The following is a 15,555-nucleotide window of genomic DNA, read 5'->3' as shown; positions in this document are numbered from 1 at the left end:
CCGGATTTCAACTCGTCTCTTCATCCTGATCATTCATATATATATAACCCTATATCTAACTCGATTAATTTTAGGTGATACAAACAACCGTTAGGTGAACAAAACTATTATACTCTGTAGCAACAGGTTGCGAGAGTATAATAAAAAGGCCAATGATTGCGGTGCTACAAATGAGAGAGTTTCGCATGATAGCAGATAGAGATATCACAACTCTTTAAACACAGTATTTGCTGAATTTTCATTTACAGTTAAATCACGGCAAGTACCTAAAGCTAGTAATCAATTAGTTCGAGACAATAAGGTGGATGCATAAAGACCTCGCAAGCAAGCTCTCTGAGCTTCTGGCGAGTCACTATCGATGTATTGGCGGTGTCCCGATGGAAGTCAATTACTCTTCTATTAATCGAAGCTGGTCGCTTCCTTCAGACCGTTCTATTGTTAACAGCACAGGTACGAATTAAATAACCTCATATACAAATAATTGTATGGACTTACATACTTCTAAATACATCAAGCAAAAATTTACACAAGCCCAAGACGAGTCCACGATTAGTCGCCAAGCAACATGTCACTAATGTCGTTTTTGTGTTTTTTATATGAAACATTTCTTATAAAAAGACTAACTGCACCCTTTTGCAACCGAAGGCCCACAAAAAAAAAAATAATCATTCAAAAGGGCAATGTCTCGTTTATTTTAGTATCAAAGAGAACTATAAACAAAAATTCAACTAATCTATCTTCAACTATACTCTAAATGAGCGTAGTGCAGATCACCGTCGAGTAAATGCATAAGGAGTAACGCTTAATGAATGGAGAGGGTTTCAAGTGCTTCACGTCCTTCAACTCCTGAACTCAACCTTAGCTTTCGTATTAGACATTGAGTACGATTAGCTAGCTCTTTTTTATATCAACACAGGTAGAATCGTGCGTTTTACCACTGCGCTTCGCGGGAGCTTGACCAGCGCTAAAATCAGATTACAGGAGTTCTTTATTCAGCCTTACAAAATACTGCATATAGTGGACCTAATGCGATCGCTATCTTGAGGATCAGCCATTGAACGTAACCTAACCTATTGATACCCAATTGTAACCTATGATAAAGATGTGTGTTGGAGACTAATTCATTCCCAAATGTATCCAATAAAGTTAGTAGTAGTAGTTTGGGGTGTACTTTCGTTTAAAATTAAAAATTTTTTTTTTGCTTAGATGAGGATAAAATCTGTAGATTATAAAAAAATAAAATTTTTGGACAAAAAAAACTTTTTTTAACGTCTAAAAGCGGTTTTTTTGAACAAAAAAATTATTTTTGGTTTAAACTCTTTACATTTATATAAAAATTTACCGAATGTGAATGGTTTTTGACTCAAATTTAAAATATAATTAATAATAATTATTTTAACGCTTGTTTTAAGCATGTTGTCGTTTAAAACTTATAATGACCAATTTTTTTTTAAAGTTGATAACTTTTAATTGGCTAGAAAGAGGACTCTCCAAAGCTTCTAGAACACTTATCAAAATTTTTTTACGAAATAAAAATTTTAACTCGAAACTTTACTTGAAAAGTGAGTGGACCGCCTCTAGATGTTAAAATTTTTTTTTTTTTTTTTCGATCCACCCTAATATATATATATCACATATATATATATATATCAATGTTGTTGTTGTACATAGTACAGTTAATATATTATATTTGTGTATGTTTGTTTTTGTTGTTGCTATCGCGCATGCATTGACATAGTAAGCGTGTTTGTTGTGTCTTTTTGCGTTTATAAAATCTGCACTTCATCGTACTGACCCACATTTTACTATTCCTTTTCCTTTCCACCGCGTTTCGCGCGCAAAATCGCTGTCTCGCATACATAATGCAAATGCGTGTAAGTAATTGTTGTTGTTGCAATCGCTTTTCGGCTGCATTTAATGTTAGCGCTTACATGCATAGCTGCTATAAACACTGTTTTTATAGTATATCAATAAAGCTATAGTTTTCTTTCAAATCACTGCCGACATGGAAGTCTGCGATGGCTCGTGTCAGGCTGCAATGCACGGAAAAATTGTGGGGTATATAGTGTGTGAGGAAATCCGTTGAGAGAAAACTATAAACTTCTTCGAATGGAAGTTTTCTACTACATACATTCGTAATTTCCAACCTTATACTCGTACATTGTTGGTGGCTAAGGACCATGAGTTACATTTTCGATATGGCCGTAAAGCTTATCCAAAATCTATAAAACAAGCCGGGACAACAGTTATATAACTTTAATTAGGTATCCGATATAATCCTTCATCAGTGATAGTCCTTAGCTATATCAGAGTCTATATTAGGGTGGAGCGAAATTTTTTTTTTTGCTTAGCCTGAGTGTAAAATTTGTAGATTTTAATAAAGAAAATTTTTGGAGAAAAAAAAAAATTTTTTAACATCTACACTTTTCAAGTAAATTTTGAGTTAAAACTTTTTTTGGACAAACTCTTCACATTTTATATAAAAATGACCGAATTTGACAGTTTTTGACTCAAAATTTATTTTAACGCTTAAGGAAAGCATGTTGGCGTTTAAGATTTTTTTTTTAAACTCCAATAATGACCACAAAAAAATTTTTTAAGTTGATAACTTTTAGTTGGCCAGAAAGAGGACTCTCCACAGCTGCTAGAACACTTATCAAAATTTTTTACGAAATACAAATTTTATCTTAAAACATTTTATTTGCTGTTTCCAAAAATTGTTTTTTTTTTTATAATCTACAAATTTGACCCTCAGGCTAAGCAAAAAAACCCTAGTCTATATATACATTTTTGACCAGAGAAAGGCACGCAAAGACAGCGAGCCAGATGGGAGATGAGAAACTGGAAGCATTACACGATGGAAAATGTTGCCAAACACAAGCAGAGCTCGCAGAATCTTTGGTTGTCACTCAAGTAGTCATTTCAAAACTTTTAAAAGCCGGAAGATGCATTTAAAAGCAAGGACCCTAAGCGCCATTTGAATGAAAGCCAAGTGACGCTGAAAGACGATTTTGCATGTCAAAAATGCTGTTTCAACGCTACAGAAAGAAGTCGGTTTTGCAGCGGATTGTGACTGGTGATAAAAATGGATCTAATACATCCAAGACATCTTTAAACGCAAAAAATCATATGTGAAACTTGACCAAACAGCCAAATCAACGGCAAAGCCAAAAATCCACGACGCCAAGGTAATGCTCTGTATTTGGTGCGATCAGAAGGGCATGCTATATTGAGAGCTTCTAAAACGGCGTGAAACCGTTAATGGAGAACGCTACCGACAACAGCTCATCAAATTGAAGTGAGCGATTGCCGTAAAACGCACAGAATTCACGACTGGATACGAGGTAATAATTTTTCATCAGGACAACTGAACGCACGGTCTCTTGTTGTAAGACCGGTTAAAAATTATTTGAAAAATAGTTGAAGTTTTGGCTCGCACGCCTTATAGCAAGGTTAAAGGGATGCCCAACTTGTTCCAGTGTGAGCGCGCCGTTTGGACAAAGTAATAATTTTTCGGCATTTAAATTAAAATACGCAAAATTTACTAAAATTAAATATTATTAAACAAGTATCCATTAAACATATGAAGAAACTTTTTAAATCTTTTTTTGTGATTTTGTGATATATTAAAACAACTGATTTTTGAACTTTCAATACTTAATAAAGTGTATAAATGTGTTAATCAATCAATTAATAAATGTTTTTTTATCAACTTCAATTGAAAATTAATATTACAAAGCATGGCATCACAAAAGATTTCATCACATACATTTCAATTTCGAGTTTTCTTTAATTTTTTTTGTTTTACAATTTTTGTTAGTGATCTTCAACAGCGGCAACAAAACTCTCTGTTCACATTTTTTTTGGTAGTATTTCAATCTGGCCGTCCTTTTTCTCCAATTGCTAAACGTCAAAACCTACTGAACTTTGACAGTTGGCTGAGATCAGCTGGTTTTGACGTTTAGCAATTGCTCTCTCTAATTTCCAGAGATGAGTTGGGCATCTCTTTAGCTCTGCTTATAGCCTAGCTCTTGCCGCTCCTGACTAGCATTTGTTCCATTCAATGCAAAATGCAAACAACTGAAAATATTTAAACGTAAATATAAAAAGTTTCGGTTAAACCCCACTTAGGTAGGTCTTCGTTGCTTGCAATTTTTTTTATATTTTTTTTTTTTTTTTATTTTATTTTTTTATTTATTTTTTTTTGTTTTTATTTATTATTGTTGTTATTATTTTGATAATGCCGATCACAGTTTTATTTGCGTACTCACTTTTACGAGTAATCAAAATAACTGATAAGACAGGGCTTGTTTTATGAAATCTCAAGTCGTTCTTCGAAGAGTAACTTAGTCTTAGTTAAACATTCGAACTGTGCAGAACATTTTAATAAAGTCAAAGTAATAAAATAAATATATAAAAACAAAATGCTAAAGGTTACATTTTTGCTAATAACTCTGGTAATTGGGTCAATAGAAGCAGCCAAAATGGTCTGCTATTATGACTCAGCGAGTCAATTTAGAGAAGGTTAGTTGACATGGAAGTGATTGTGATCATTTCGCAATTATGTGAGATGTATATATATATATATATATATATATATGTTATAAGTATATATATAGTTAAATATGTGTGCAAAATAAAAATCGAAAATCGTAAAATATGGTTTAGTTTCTAACATAAAAATTTGTCATTTCGTACTCGAACAATTGGACTGATTCACATCAGAATAGAATATAGAATGCGTTTTTTCACGAAAAGGAAGCATCGAAAGCCTGAACTCCAAATCAGTGTGGAATCCGAACTAAACTTCCTACAGATCTTGAAGGCAACACCGTCACGTATTACGTCAAGAGTGCAACTTATTGTATTATATGCCTCATTAGCTATATCAATGCACTTACCATACAGGAAATCATATATATGTTCTAAGGTTATCAGCGCACTATGCACATATGCATATACTAACCACTTATTGTCAATATTTCTTCGCGCAAACAAGCAACTTTTACGTTTGCATTCGTGTTTTGAATGTTCTATAATAATTTTAAAAAAAAGCAGAAATAGTATAAATTTACTAATAAAATGCATTAAACTAACTTCATCAGGTCCAGCAAAATTAACACTACAAGATTTGGAACCAGCTTTGCAATTTTGTAATTATCTCGTTTACGGTTACGCCGCTATTGATCCAGAAACTTATCAATTAAAGCCGCTGCACAAAAATTTGGACATAACACTAAATCATTACCGTAATATCACCAACTTGCGACGCAACCATCCGGAGCTTTTAATACTGCTCTCGGTTGGTGGAGATCGTGATTTGTTTGAGGAAACACCAAGCAGTTCATATCTCAGCGTGCTGGAGAATCAGGCACATCGAAACGCGTTTATTAACAGCGCCATAGCGCATTTGAAAACATACGATTTTGATGGCTTGGACTTGGCATGGCAGTTCCCTAAAAACAAGCCAAAAATAGTCGAACATATAATTAGACGAGGCTGGAGAAAATTCAAAGGTTGGTTCTTTTCACCGAAACTTGTCGATGAAAACGCTGCCGAGCACAAACAACAGTTCACCACGTTGGTGCGAGAGTTGACAGACGCTTTAAAGTTTGATGGACTTATCTTGACATTAACCATGCTGCCGCATGTGGACCCTAAACGTAGGTTTTTCCTATAACACCGTGCCAAAAAATTTATTGCATTAGTACACTATTTTATTATTATTTTTTTTTTTAAATATATTTTGCAGTTTTCATTGATGTCCCAGCGATTATCGGCAATGTGGATTTCGTCAATCTTGGTAGCTATGACTTCCAAACACCAGATCGCGATCCTAAAGTCGCTGATCATAGTGCGCCCATATATGAAATGTTTGAACGCGATCCCACCCACAATATTGACTACCAAGTACAGTATTGGCTCAATAACTCAGCATCCAGTAATAAAATAAATATTGGTGTACCAGCTTATGGTCTTACTTGGACTATGTCATGTAAGTCGGGTATTACCGGTTATCCGCCGATTGAAAAAACACTCGGTAGAGGTGCTGCCGGCAAACAGTTACGCCAACCTGGTTTAATGAGTTGGCCCGAAATTTGTGAAAAACTACAGGCTGATAAAGAATTGGGCGGCGAAGATGCGCTCTTACGCAAAGTTGGCGATCCAAGACAACGTTATGGCAGCTATGCTTATCGTGCAGCCGACAAGAATGCACACAATGGCCTGTGGATAAGCTATGAGGAACCCAGCACTGCAGCAACTAAGGCAAGCTATGTATTCGCAAAGGGTTTGGGTGGCGTTGCTTTGTTCGATTTGTCGCTGGACGATTTTCGCGGCCATTGTGCCGGTGATAAATACCCGATACTGAGAAGCATTAAATTTAAATTGTAAATGTAATTCTTTGTTAATTAAATAGTATTAAAATGAGAGTGTAAAAACTAGAGACTATAATGGTGTGTTAAGTTTTCAATAAGAGCCAACCCTTGGGGAGCAATGTCAAAACACTTAGCGTGTATCTATGATAAAGACGCTTTGAAAAATATACTTCTACGCTGAATTAAGAAAATATAGTTTATATACATATATTTCATATATATTTTCTAGATACAAGGTTGAATGAATATAGTCAACTCATACGTAGTCATTGGAATATAGTCAACTCATACGTAGCGACCCTAGCGAAAGTAGATCTCTGATGTAATAAATCGCTGACCACTGCTGACCATCCAGATCTCCAGATTCGTTGTCTCTTCTGACCTCATTTTGCTAGGGCATTTAAAAAGCCAAATATACGACCGTTATCCTCCGACCATAAGGTTTCAGCTCTTAATTTACGTTCAGAATGTTGCATGCATCATTGCATGTTAAACAGAAAATCTTTTGCTCGTACATATACCGTAAATATGTATTTAGGCTTACGAGTACATATTCTAATCCATGGTCGTAGCTATCCTTTCGCTTGTGGTAGGATCAAATTTTGTGCCTTACTGCAATTACTGACTGACGACTGACGAAAATGCAGAAATTTAAATGAAAATTAAATGCAAAGTCGTGTTGATAACCGATTTTGGCAAACTGTCACTTCGATTTTACCTTCTAAAGCGGTACAAGAATTATTTTCAAGCTTGATAGGATTTTTTGGAAAGAAAAAAGCAAAATTGGAGAGTTCACTGAAAAGAGAAGTTAGAGAACACAATATCAATGTCAAGTGAGTCGTGAGAAATTCATTCCAGAGATCTACGATGTAGTGTCGGCGGCCCTGTACTAAGCTTTATATGAAAATGAGGCCTGGCTATAGTAAGAATTTTAAACTGCATGTCTCTCAATTTAACCCTTCTGTACACGCTACTGTGCTTATATACAACTATCTGTGTACATATTTATATAATGTACGTGTTATGTAAATGAATATTTCGTGTCAAATAATCTGCTCGTCCTTTTTGGTATGTTTTTACAGAGGCAAATATCAAATAAGCGCTAGTTAGTTTACTAGCTTCATTCACAGTACGTTTGTGGTAATTTAGCTGCAAGCATTCAACTTTTCTGTGGTGAAAATTAAACATGGGTATTATAACTGAATCATCTTTGAAATTATTTCTTTTAATTATTTTCGGTACAATATTCGCTGTAAGTAATTTTATGTAATTTGTCAAATGCTATAGTGGTTCGATCTGAACAATTTCCACAGAGATTGTAGCCATGTCTGAGATAAAAATCTATGCTAAATTTTGTGACGATACCTTTTGATATAAGAAAATTTTCCATACAAGCACTGGAGTTGGTTCGGTCTGTTTGTATGGCAGCTATATGCTATAGTTGTCCGATATCGGCGGTTCCGACTAATCAGCAGCTTCTTGGCGAGAAAAGGAGGTGTGCAACATTTCAGAGCGATATTTCAAAAACTCGCGTATATACAAATATACAGACAGACGGACATTACTAAATCATATCAGCTTGTCATGCCGATCACTTATATATATGCTAAATAGGGTCTGCGTCGTTTGGGTGTTAAAAACTTTGTAACAAACTTAATATACCCTGTTTAGGGTATAATAAGAGGATATAAAAAACAACAATAATACTTGATGTCGGGATTTGAAACCTATTGGTCGTTAGGTTTTACGTTCCGTTTTTTTAACGCAATATTTCTAGTATTTTATATACAATTTTATGCACAATTTTTTTATATATATATACATGTATATAAAGAATTTTTGAATCACCTGATGTTTTCTGCAGTTTAAAATTTGATTTTTCCTAATTTTTTACTTTTTCAAGGTCTCTACAGTTTGCATCCCCAACATTTCGATGGAGGACTGCACCCGACACGAGCAATGTTGCTCAAATTTTTGCCATCCAGATTTTGGTTTGTGCTCATTTGACGTCAATAATATGCCACCAGTGCTGTCCTAAGTGAAATGGCCAGAATAAATTGTTGCTAAAGACTACACGTCAACTTTATTATCAATTTCAACTATAACTACATCAAATAAAACTTACTAATTTACTAATCATAGCTTTTACATAAATTTTGCGCCGATATCTTAGCGCCATCCGTAGTGGATTTGTGGATAACAGAGCTTTCTATATAGCGCCAGCTGACGTGAGTAGAAAATGTTAATAAATAGCTACTACACAAACCCTGACAGTGAATTTAGCGCTATCTGTCGTGTACTGGTCATGAACACATGTTTCCTTACAGCGCCCTCTAACGTGGCTTGGGAGATTAACAACTTTTCAGCGCGCCATCTGGTGTTAAAAATTTTACTATTGAGAGTGTACAGAACCGGAAATGTTTCGAATTTATATTTCGAAAATTTTTATTTCATTTCCGTTGTTTGAAATAATTCCAATGTAGTAAAAACTGTTATACAAGCTTGCGAAAACAGGCGCAAATTTTAAGAGAGCTTTTTTAACGTTCTAAATGTTATTTTTCATATGAGAAAACATCGCGAAATCAAAACTTCGAAAATAAAATTACTCCAGCGAACTTACAACAATGAGAAGCCAAAGAACTTACCACAATGGGAACAGAGCACGTGAAAGAACGAAAAGGTGTAAATCGAATTTTGTATGCGGTAATGTGTGAAATGCTCACAGAGCTGAAAAACAGCGAGTGGGGAATTCACCATTTTTGAACATATACGCTGTCATTTAGCAGAATTGTGTAAAAACCGATGTTCGCCAACAGAAAATAGCAATAAGCTTGTCCGTTCAGTTTTCTGTTCTCAAATACACTTATAAGGTGTTAAAAATCTGCTTGGTTTCATTTTAGACTGGTGAGTTTGTCAAGGTGCTGAGACTTTGGGAATACATGTGATGGATGAAAGGGTACAATAGACCCTACGTCGCGATGCTAAACCTGATATTAATCTATCTATGTGGTACTTCATTCGGTTCCTTCATGAAATGGGCGAAATTATTTCCTGTTCCTTTACGGAGTACACAACTCTCTTTCCATAGAATGTTAATGAATTTATTAGCATTCTCTGGTACACCTCTCTCTCTCTTTTATTTTCGAAGTTTTGCCAGAAAACGTTAATAACTTTAATAAATTCATTAACATTCTCTGTTATAAATTCATTAACATTCTCTGTAATAAATTCATTAACATTCTCTGTTGCAAGCTTTCGTTTTCTATTAAAACTGTTATACCAAGCTGCCATAAAAAGTTTAATTCAAAAAAGGGGGAAATTTTATATGCACATAATTTTGCACAGTTTTGTTGCCACTGTGGTAGCGCTTTTTATTTACCAACACCAGAGCAAAAATATTAATAAATAATAAATGTTTATTAAATTTTTGCAAGTTCTGCCAAGCGCGATAACTGCAATATCATTGCTGCAAATTTGCTTACAGCCGTGTCTGGATATAGTGAACTAATTATTGCAAGGCCTGTTCACTATATTCAGTTTGTTCACTATATCAAGGTTGATATTTTTTCTTCTCAGTCCATGCCATAGCTATATCATAACTTTCAATAGCTTTGGTTTGGCTCTGTTCTATTGAAGCATTCTAATATAAGCTTCCAGCATTTTGCTGTTACTTAGGCGTCCAGCTGCTTCCTAGCAAGCATTAAAAATGATTTTGCACCTTTTAACGTTAAAGTTTTTAAAAACTCAGTAATATCATCCTCCACTACAGCATATAACAACAGATTTTTTTTGTTTGTAATAAAACTTAGTTAAGGGGGTATTCTAGTTTGGAGACATGAATTTTATGTAATTTAAAAAAAAAAAAAAATTTTCGTAAAAAAAGACAATTAATATTTTTACCTTCGATTTTTTTTATTAGTTATTTATTAATGTTGTGTACAGAAAAATATTTAAAAAAAAAGTTAAAAATTTAAAAAACTCGCAGCTGATGAAGTTAGGAGTCTCTCCAAAAATTAGCACATAGCCATGATTTCAACACTCCTAGTCATCTGAAAGAAAAAAAAAGATTACCAATCTGCAATGATGTCGCAATTGTATAAACTAGCGATAAGTAAAATTTTTTTTTGACAAAACGGCGACTGTTTGAAAAAAAATACGATTTTTTTGACCATATTTTTTATTTTCTCGTGGTGGAAATGGTGAAAATTTAAATTTTGGGATGAGACTAATTCATACTCGGGAGAGGTTTATAAAAAAGATTATCTGAAAATTTCTGAAAAGATGAGACGGGAGATGTTTATAGAGAAGATTCTCTGAAAATTTCAAGTAAATCGCTCCGGCAGAACTCGAGAAATCGTGGGTATCGTATTGCAAAAGTCTGGTCTGAGAAAAACGCATTTAAAGTTTCGCTTAAAGTCTTTTGTTCGATTAGACCCAGCCGAACTAGTTTGGAGGCCGGGTCAGTAAAATGTCTAATCTCGGAAAATAATTTAAATTTTCAAAAATACTCCCGTAGACATTGTCTTCAATAGTTAAACTTTTTTTTAAATTCTACACTAGAATACCCCTCTAAGCTAACATTTGGTGGCATATACATAAATCACGAATATAGAGCCGTTTGCAGATTTAAGCTCATTTTCTAGCGCATGAATAGGTGCGTTCTCAAGTTATATGATAGCTTTAGATTGTAAACCCTTTTGCTGCAAAAACTTTTGACCAAAGACAATAAAAAGGTAAATGCTTTATAACAATGTAATGGATTTTAATTGTGTTATTCATTGCAACTGAGAGACGTAACAATGGTGCCATCATGCTCGTAAGATATCTGCAGTCTGCCATGCAGTCTTGGAATTGCGATATTCGACAGGAAGCCGTAAACGTGCGTAGCTTCTTTGCGCGCTCAATTATTATTGGCTTGACTTTATGCTCACCAGTTGCATTTGTGCATGCCAGAAAAGTGATTCTAACCTTTACTGCTTTTCTCTCCGCTTCTCTGTTCTTTCATTATGGCTTACGTACGTTGTATTAGGAAGCATTTTCCAAAACAAACCGGTCTCATCTGCGTTGTAAATTTGGTGTTTGCAAAGCTTAAGCTCATAAATAATATTGCTGAGCTTATTCTTAAATGGCTTAATGGCTCGTGTGTCTTTTTCCGCTGGACGCTATTAACAGTTCCGAGGTGAGACTTAAATGCGAATAGCCATACGGAATTGGCATGGAAATTACCTTCGGTTTCTTTAATGTTTGGGTGCAACTTTATCGCCTTTATCTTTAGTAACTAACCACTGACTGAACAGTTTGTTTTTTCGTTGTTCCACAAACCAATTGTACGCTCCATAAGTATTGCGAGTGTCCCAGGAGTCTCTAGGAATTTTCCTTTTAGTTGAGCTATTTGCCAAGCAAGGTATACTAACAACTTCTCCGATTTGTTCCACAATTTCACATATTTTCTTTTAAAGTAAGACATTTTATGAAATAGATGTTTGTAATGTATAATAACTCATATAATCTGTGCTATATTTTTCAGCTAATGCTTTCAGATTTACAATCTATTACCTTTGATGCATGGATCGATTGCAAAAAAAATATGTTTATGTTTTTATCTACAATTAAATGTATGTATGTATTGTATTAATTTGCGATTTTTTTATTATATTATATTAGATTAGATTATTTAGACTTCATAAATTTAACAAGTCAAACAAACAGGGTTACGAAAAAGCCTATTACTGCTTGCGAGAAGTCTAACTGATGTCAGATTGTCATGAATGAATGGAGAGCTGAGCTGAGTAGGCATGAATCAAGCGAAAAATTACTTTCAAAAGATTAGTGAGCGCAGTGTAGAATAATTTAATAAGCCGACTTACTCAGTCGCCTCTGCTCTCTTCTGATCGTTCAGCAAAACAGCGGCGCGAAATATATAATCTGACTTCCGGCATTGACACATATTTATTTTGATACAATAAATTGTATATCTTTCATGTATTAACTAGCGTAAATTTCAATGTTTTTTTATTAAAACAGCCAAACAATAAATCTTAGCGCTATTACTTGATTTTGACAGCTCTCTCACTACCCCCTTTCATTAGTGTTTGCAAATAGTTTTCGTAGTTATCTATAAAAAATTGAAAGCCTTAAAAATTTATGAAAGTTACACGCCTACAGTCTATATGGTGAAATTATTATCTACAAAATATATAATGTTTTGAGCGACATTATCTCGCTGATAGAGCGGTGTCTGCTGCCTGCGATTGATATAAAAGCATGTAAATGCTCATTAGCCAACAATTGTTCAACATTGATTTTCTGTATAAAGGCAATAATATGGCTTTTAAGACTCTTCTCACGCTGCTTGCTGTGCTCCTGTGCGCCAATGCCGTCTTCGGTGTGAATGTCATTAGCAAGGCAACTTGGGGTGGTCGCGCCGCTACTGGATGCTCTAATTTGGCCAGCAATTTATCCTATGTCGTTATACATCATACCGCTGGCACTTATTGCTCTACAAAAACCGCCTGTTCTCAACAAATGCGCAACATGCAGAACTATCATATGGACTCTTTGGGTTGGGCTGATATTGGTTACAACTTTCTGATCGGTGGTGATGGTCAAGTGTATGAGGGTCGTGGCTGGAATACATTGGGCGCTCATGCCACAAGCTGGAATTCCAAGTCGATTGGCATCTCCTTCATGGGCAACTATAATAGTGAGTGTTGTGAAACTGAGCACCTGGCTCCGTTTTATCAAATTAATGATTTCAATTCTTCTGCAGACAATGTTCCAACTGCTGCCCAGATTGCTGCCGCCAAGGCTCTGCTTGCGGATGCCGTTTCACGTGGACAAATCAAGTCTAATTATATTCTTTACGGTCATCGTCAAGTCGGCTCTACTGAGTGTCCGGGCAATAACTTGTATGCCGAAATAAAGAAATGGTCCAATTGGCGCGCTTAAGTTGACTGTGTTTAGTATGTAAGGATATTGGAGAAATTAAATGTTGGTGCTTAGTTATAGAAATATCTGGTGTAAAATCGGCAATGTATCGTGTATGAGTGTAGAAGATCTTTGTGCATTTAATTCTAACCTAGATATATCTTAATACCTACTGACTTTCGTGCTAATGATACTCGTACTAAATGCTTTAAAGGCAAAACGATAGAGAAACACATAGTAACCAGTTCCAATGCTCAAAAGCCTATACACGTTATCAAACATGCTAGATGAAAATGTAGCCGTAAATATAACAGTCTTTTTTTTAGCGGTTATCATCTACGACTAACCAACTCGGAGCCCTATTCCACAAGACAAAACGTCTGAAGAAGTTTCATATGAGCATGAAAGAGTTTGTAATTATTTCTTAGGTACGCTCGAAAGCCTATCCACATTCTCAACGCTACTGCATGAAGCTAAAGCCGTCAATATAAAAGTCGTCTTTAGCGGTCGCCCTCTACAACTAACCAATTCGAAGTTCTATTCCACAAGATAAACCAGCTGACATATTCTTTTTTTGCTTGTAATTCATAATTCTTGGTTGTTTCACAGGTACCAAGCTCAGAATCCATTCGTGGTCATCTTTTGAGCGGTAGTTACCTTTAGAAAGCACGTTCGGCCAGATGCGTCTAGAACCTTGGCTCACTGTTGAATTAGTGGCAGGTTTGGTGAAGCCATTCCAATATACCCCGTTGAAGGTTCGAAGTCTAAATTCCGCGGCGTATTTCCACTATACGTCAGAGCTTTGGTTCTTTGAAAGGCCTTAATGTATAATTAGGACTCGCGTTGCCATGTTCTGCACTATCCATGGAACTCGTCAGACAGAAAAAAATTACAATCGAGATCTTTGGCGGGAGACTGTTGCTGTTTGTTTGTTGTGTTGTGTTTTGTTTTTTTGGAAATATAATATTAGCTCATTCCATTAATTGGCTCACTTAGATATTAAATAATTTAAAAAGTTAGAAATTTGATCAAACGAATTCAAGGATCAAACAAAAAATAAATATTCTCTACATTATTTGAGCGTATAATTTGAACGAAACGAAATCACGTGGGAGCTGTCAAAGTTCATGACAGTTACCAAAATGCTCAGTGCACTCTGACAGTGAACGAGAAACTTTTGCGGCCAACTGACAGCGCACCGAATACACAGACGAAAGCAACAGTACGCCGGCAGATTCAACGCACCAATCAAGCGGGAGGGGGGGGTACGCGAAAACCACTTTTAAACAAACTTCCGGCGGTTCAACTGAATCGCCAAGGTACGTTGAGGCAGAGTGTGAGATAAATAATAGTGTTAAGAGTAGAGGATGTGGACACAACGCGCCCAGTTTTAACTAGTGAGTGAGCAGCGCCTGGAAATTAACTATTTTATATTTCGGAACATGAAACGTCAATGTTGTTACATTAACGTCATTTCCACTACAACAAAAGGAAAGCCGTTTGGCATCATTTATAACAACGCTAACACGACGAACACATGAATACGAGTCTATTGAATTAGACACAACACAGGCTGACAGTGGCAGAGACAGAGCGGTTGAGAAGAAGAGAGGGAGACAAAGAGTGGTAGTGAGCGGGGTTACATAGAGGGCGCGCGTGTCAGAGGTCAGAGGTTGTGTGAGTGCGCGCGAAAACAGCTTCGACTGGCGCTGGCTGGCTGACTGGCAGTCGATTACGTGATCTGAAATTTAATATTTTCTTAACACACATACAACCCTGCATACACTGGCACATGCATATATTCAATGAGTATTTGTCTGTTGTGTTGTATTTTTGTAGCTGAAACGAAATGAAATAAAATCAAAAGTAGAAAGCAACGGAATAAACAAATGAACGCATAGACGGACAGAAATAATAAGGATTGACAGGAGAAGTAGTAGAGAAGGAGAAGAGAGTTGAGAATAGGAAGGGTGTGTGAGCGAATGGAGCGGCAAGTGTACAAATAACGGCAATGCAAGTGGAAGTAAGGCAAATGGAAGCGAGTGAAGAAAATACGAAAAAAAAGAACAAAAACAACAACACAAACAGTATCAAAATGGTGCCGCACAAGTGAAGCATGGCACTGAACGGCAGCATCCTGTAGCATTATCTGCGCGGCAGGATAACCAAATGTTGAATGCAGCTGTGCGGAGGCGGTGCGGAGGCTGCTGGGTCCAAAGAAATACATGTAAACAAGAAATGAAAACAAATG

At 35.7% G+C, this 15,555-nt stretch overlaps 2 protein-coding genes across 2 annotated transcripts; both read left to right on the top strand.

Annotated features, from left to right (window-relative positions):
• The first annotated feature begins 4,343 nt into the window (after positions 1–4,343).
• On the top strand, positions 4,344–6,445 carry Idgf5 (Imaginal disc growth factor 5). The gene is made up of 3 exons (XM_014229710.3): positions 4,344–4,524; positions 5,106–5,663; positions 5,753–6,445. Exons 1-3 carry the CDS (start codon positions 4,425–4,427, stop codon positions 6,391–6,393), a joined length of 1,299 nt encoding a protein of 432 aa, XP_014085185.2. The 5' UTR covers positions 4,344–4,424; the 3' UTR covers positions 6,394–6,445.
• A 6,211-nt stretch (positions 6,446–12,656) lies between these two features.
• On the top strand, positions 12,657–13,388 carry LOC106614159 (peptidoglycan-recognition protein SC2). The gene is made up of 2 exons (XM_014229721.3): positions 12,657–13,080; positions 13,147–13,388. Exons 1-2 carry the CDS (start codon positions 12,702–12,704, stop codon positions 13,323–13,325), a joined length of 558 nt encoding a protein of 185 aa, XP_014085196.3. The 5' UTR covers positions 12,657–12,701; the 3' UTR covers positions 13,326–13,388.
• Positions 13,389–15,555: the final 2,167 nt, after the last annotated feature.

The sequence above is a fragment of the Bactrocera oleae genome, chromosome 4 (assembly GCF_042242935.1).
Source record: "Bactrocera oleae isolate idBacOlea1 chromosome 4, idBacOlea1, whole genome shotgun sequence".
NCBI classification, from domain to species: domain Eukaryota; kingdom Metazoa; phylum Arthropoda; class Insecta; order Diptera; family Tephritidae; genus Bactrocera; species Bactrocera oleae.
The sequence above is the reverse complement of the archived record's forward strand: the minus strand, read 5'-3'. Positions and strand labels throughout refer to the sequence as shown.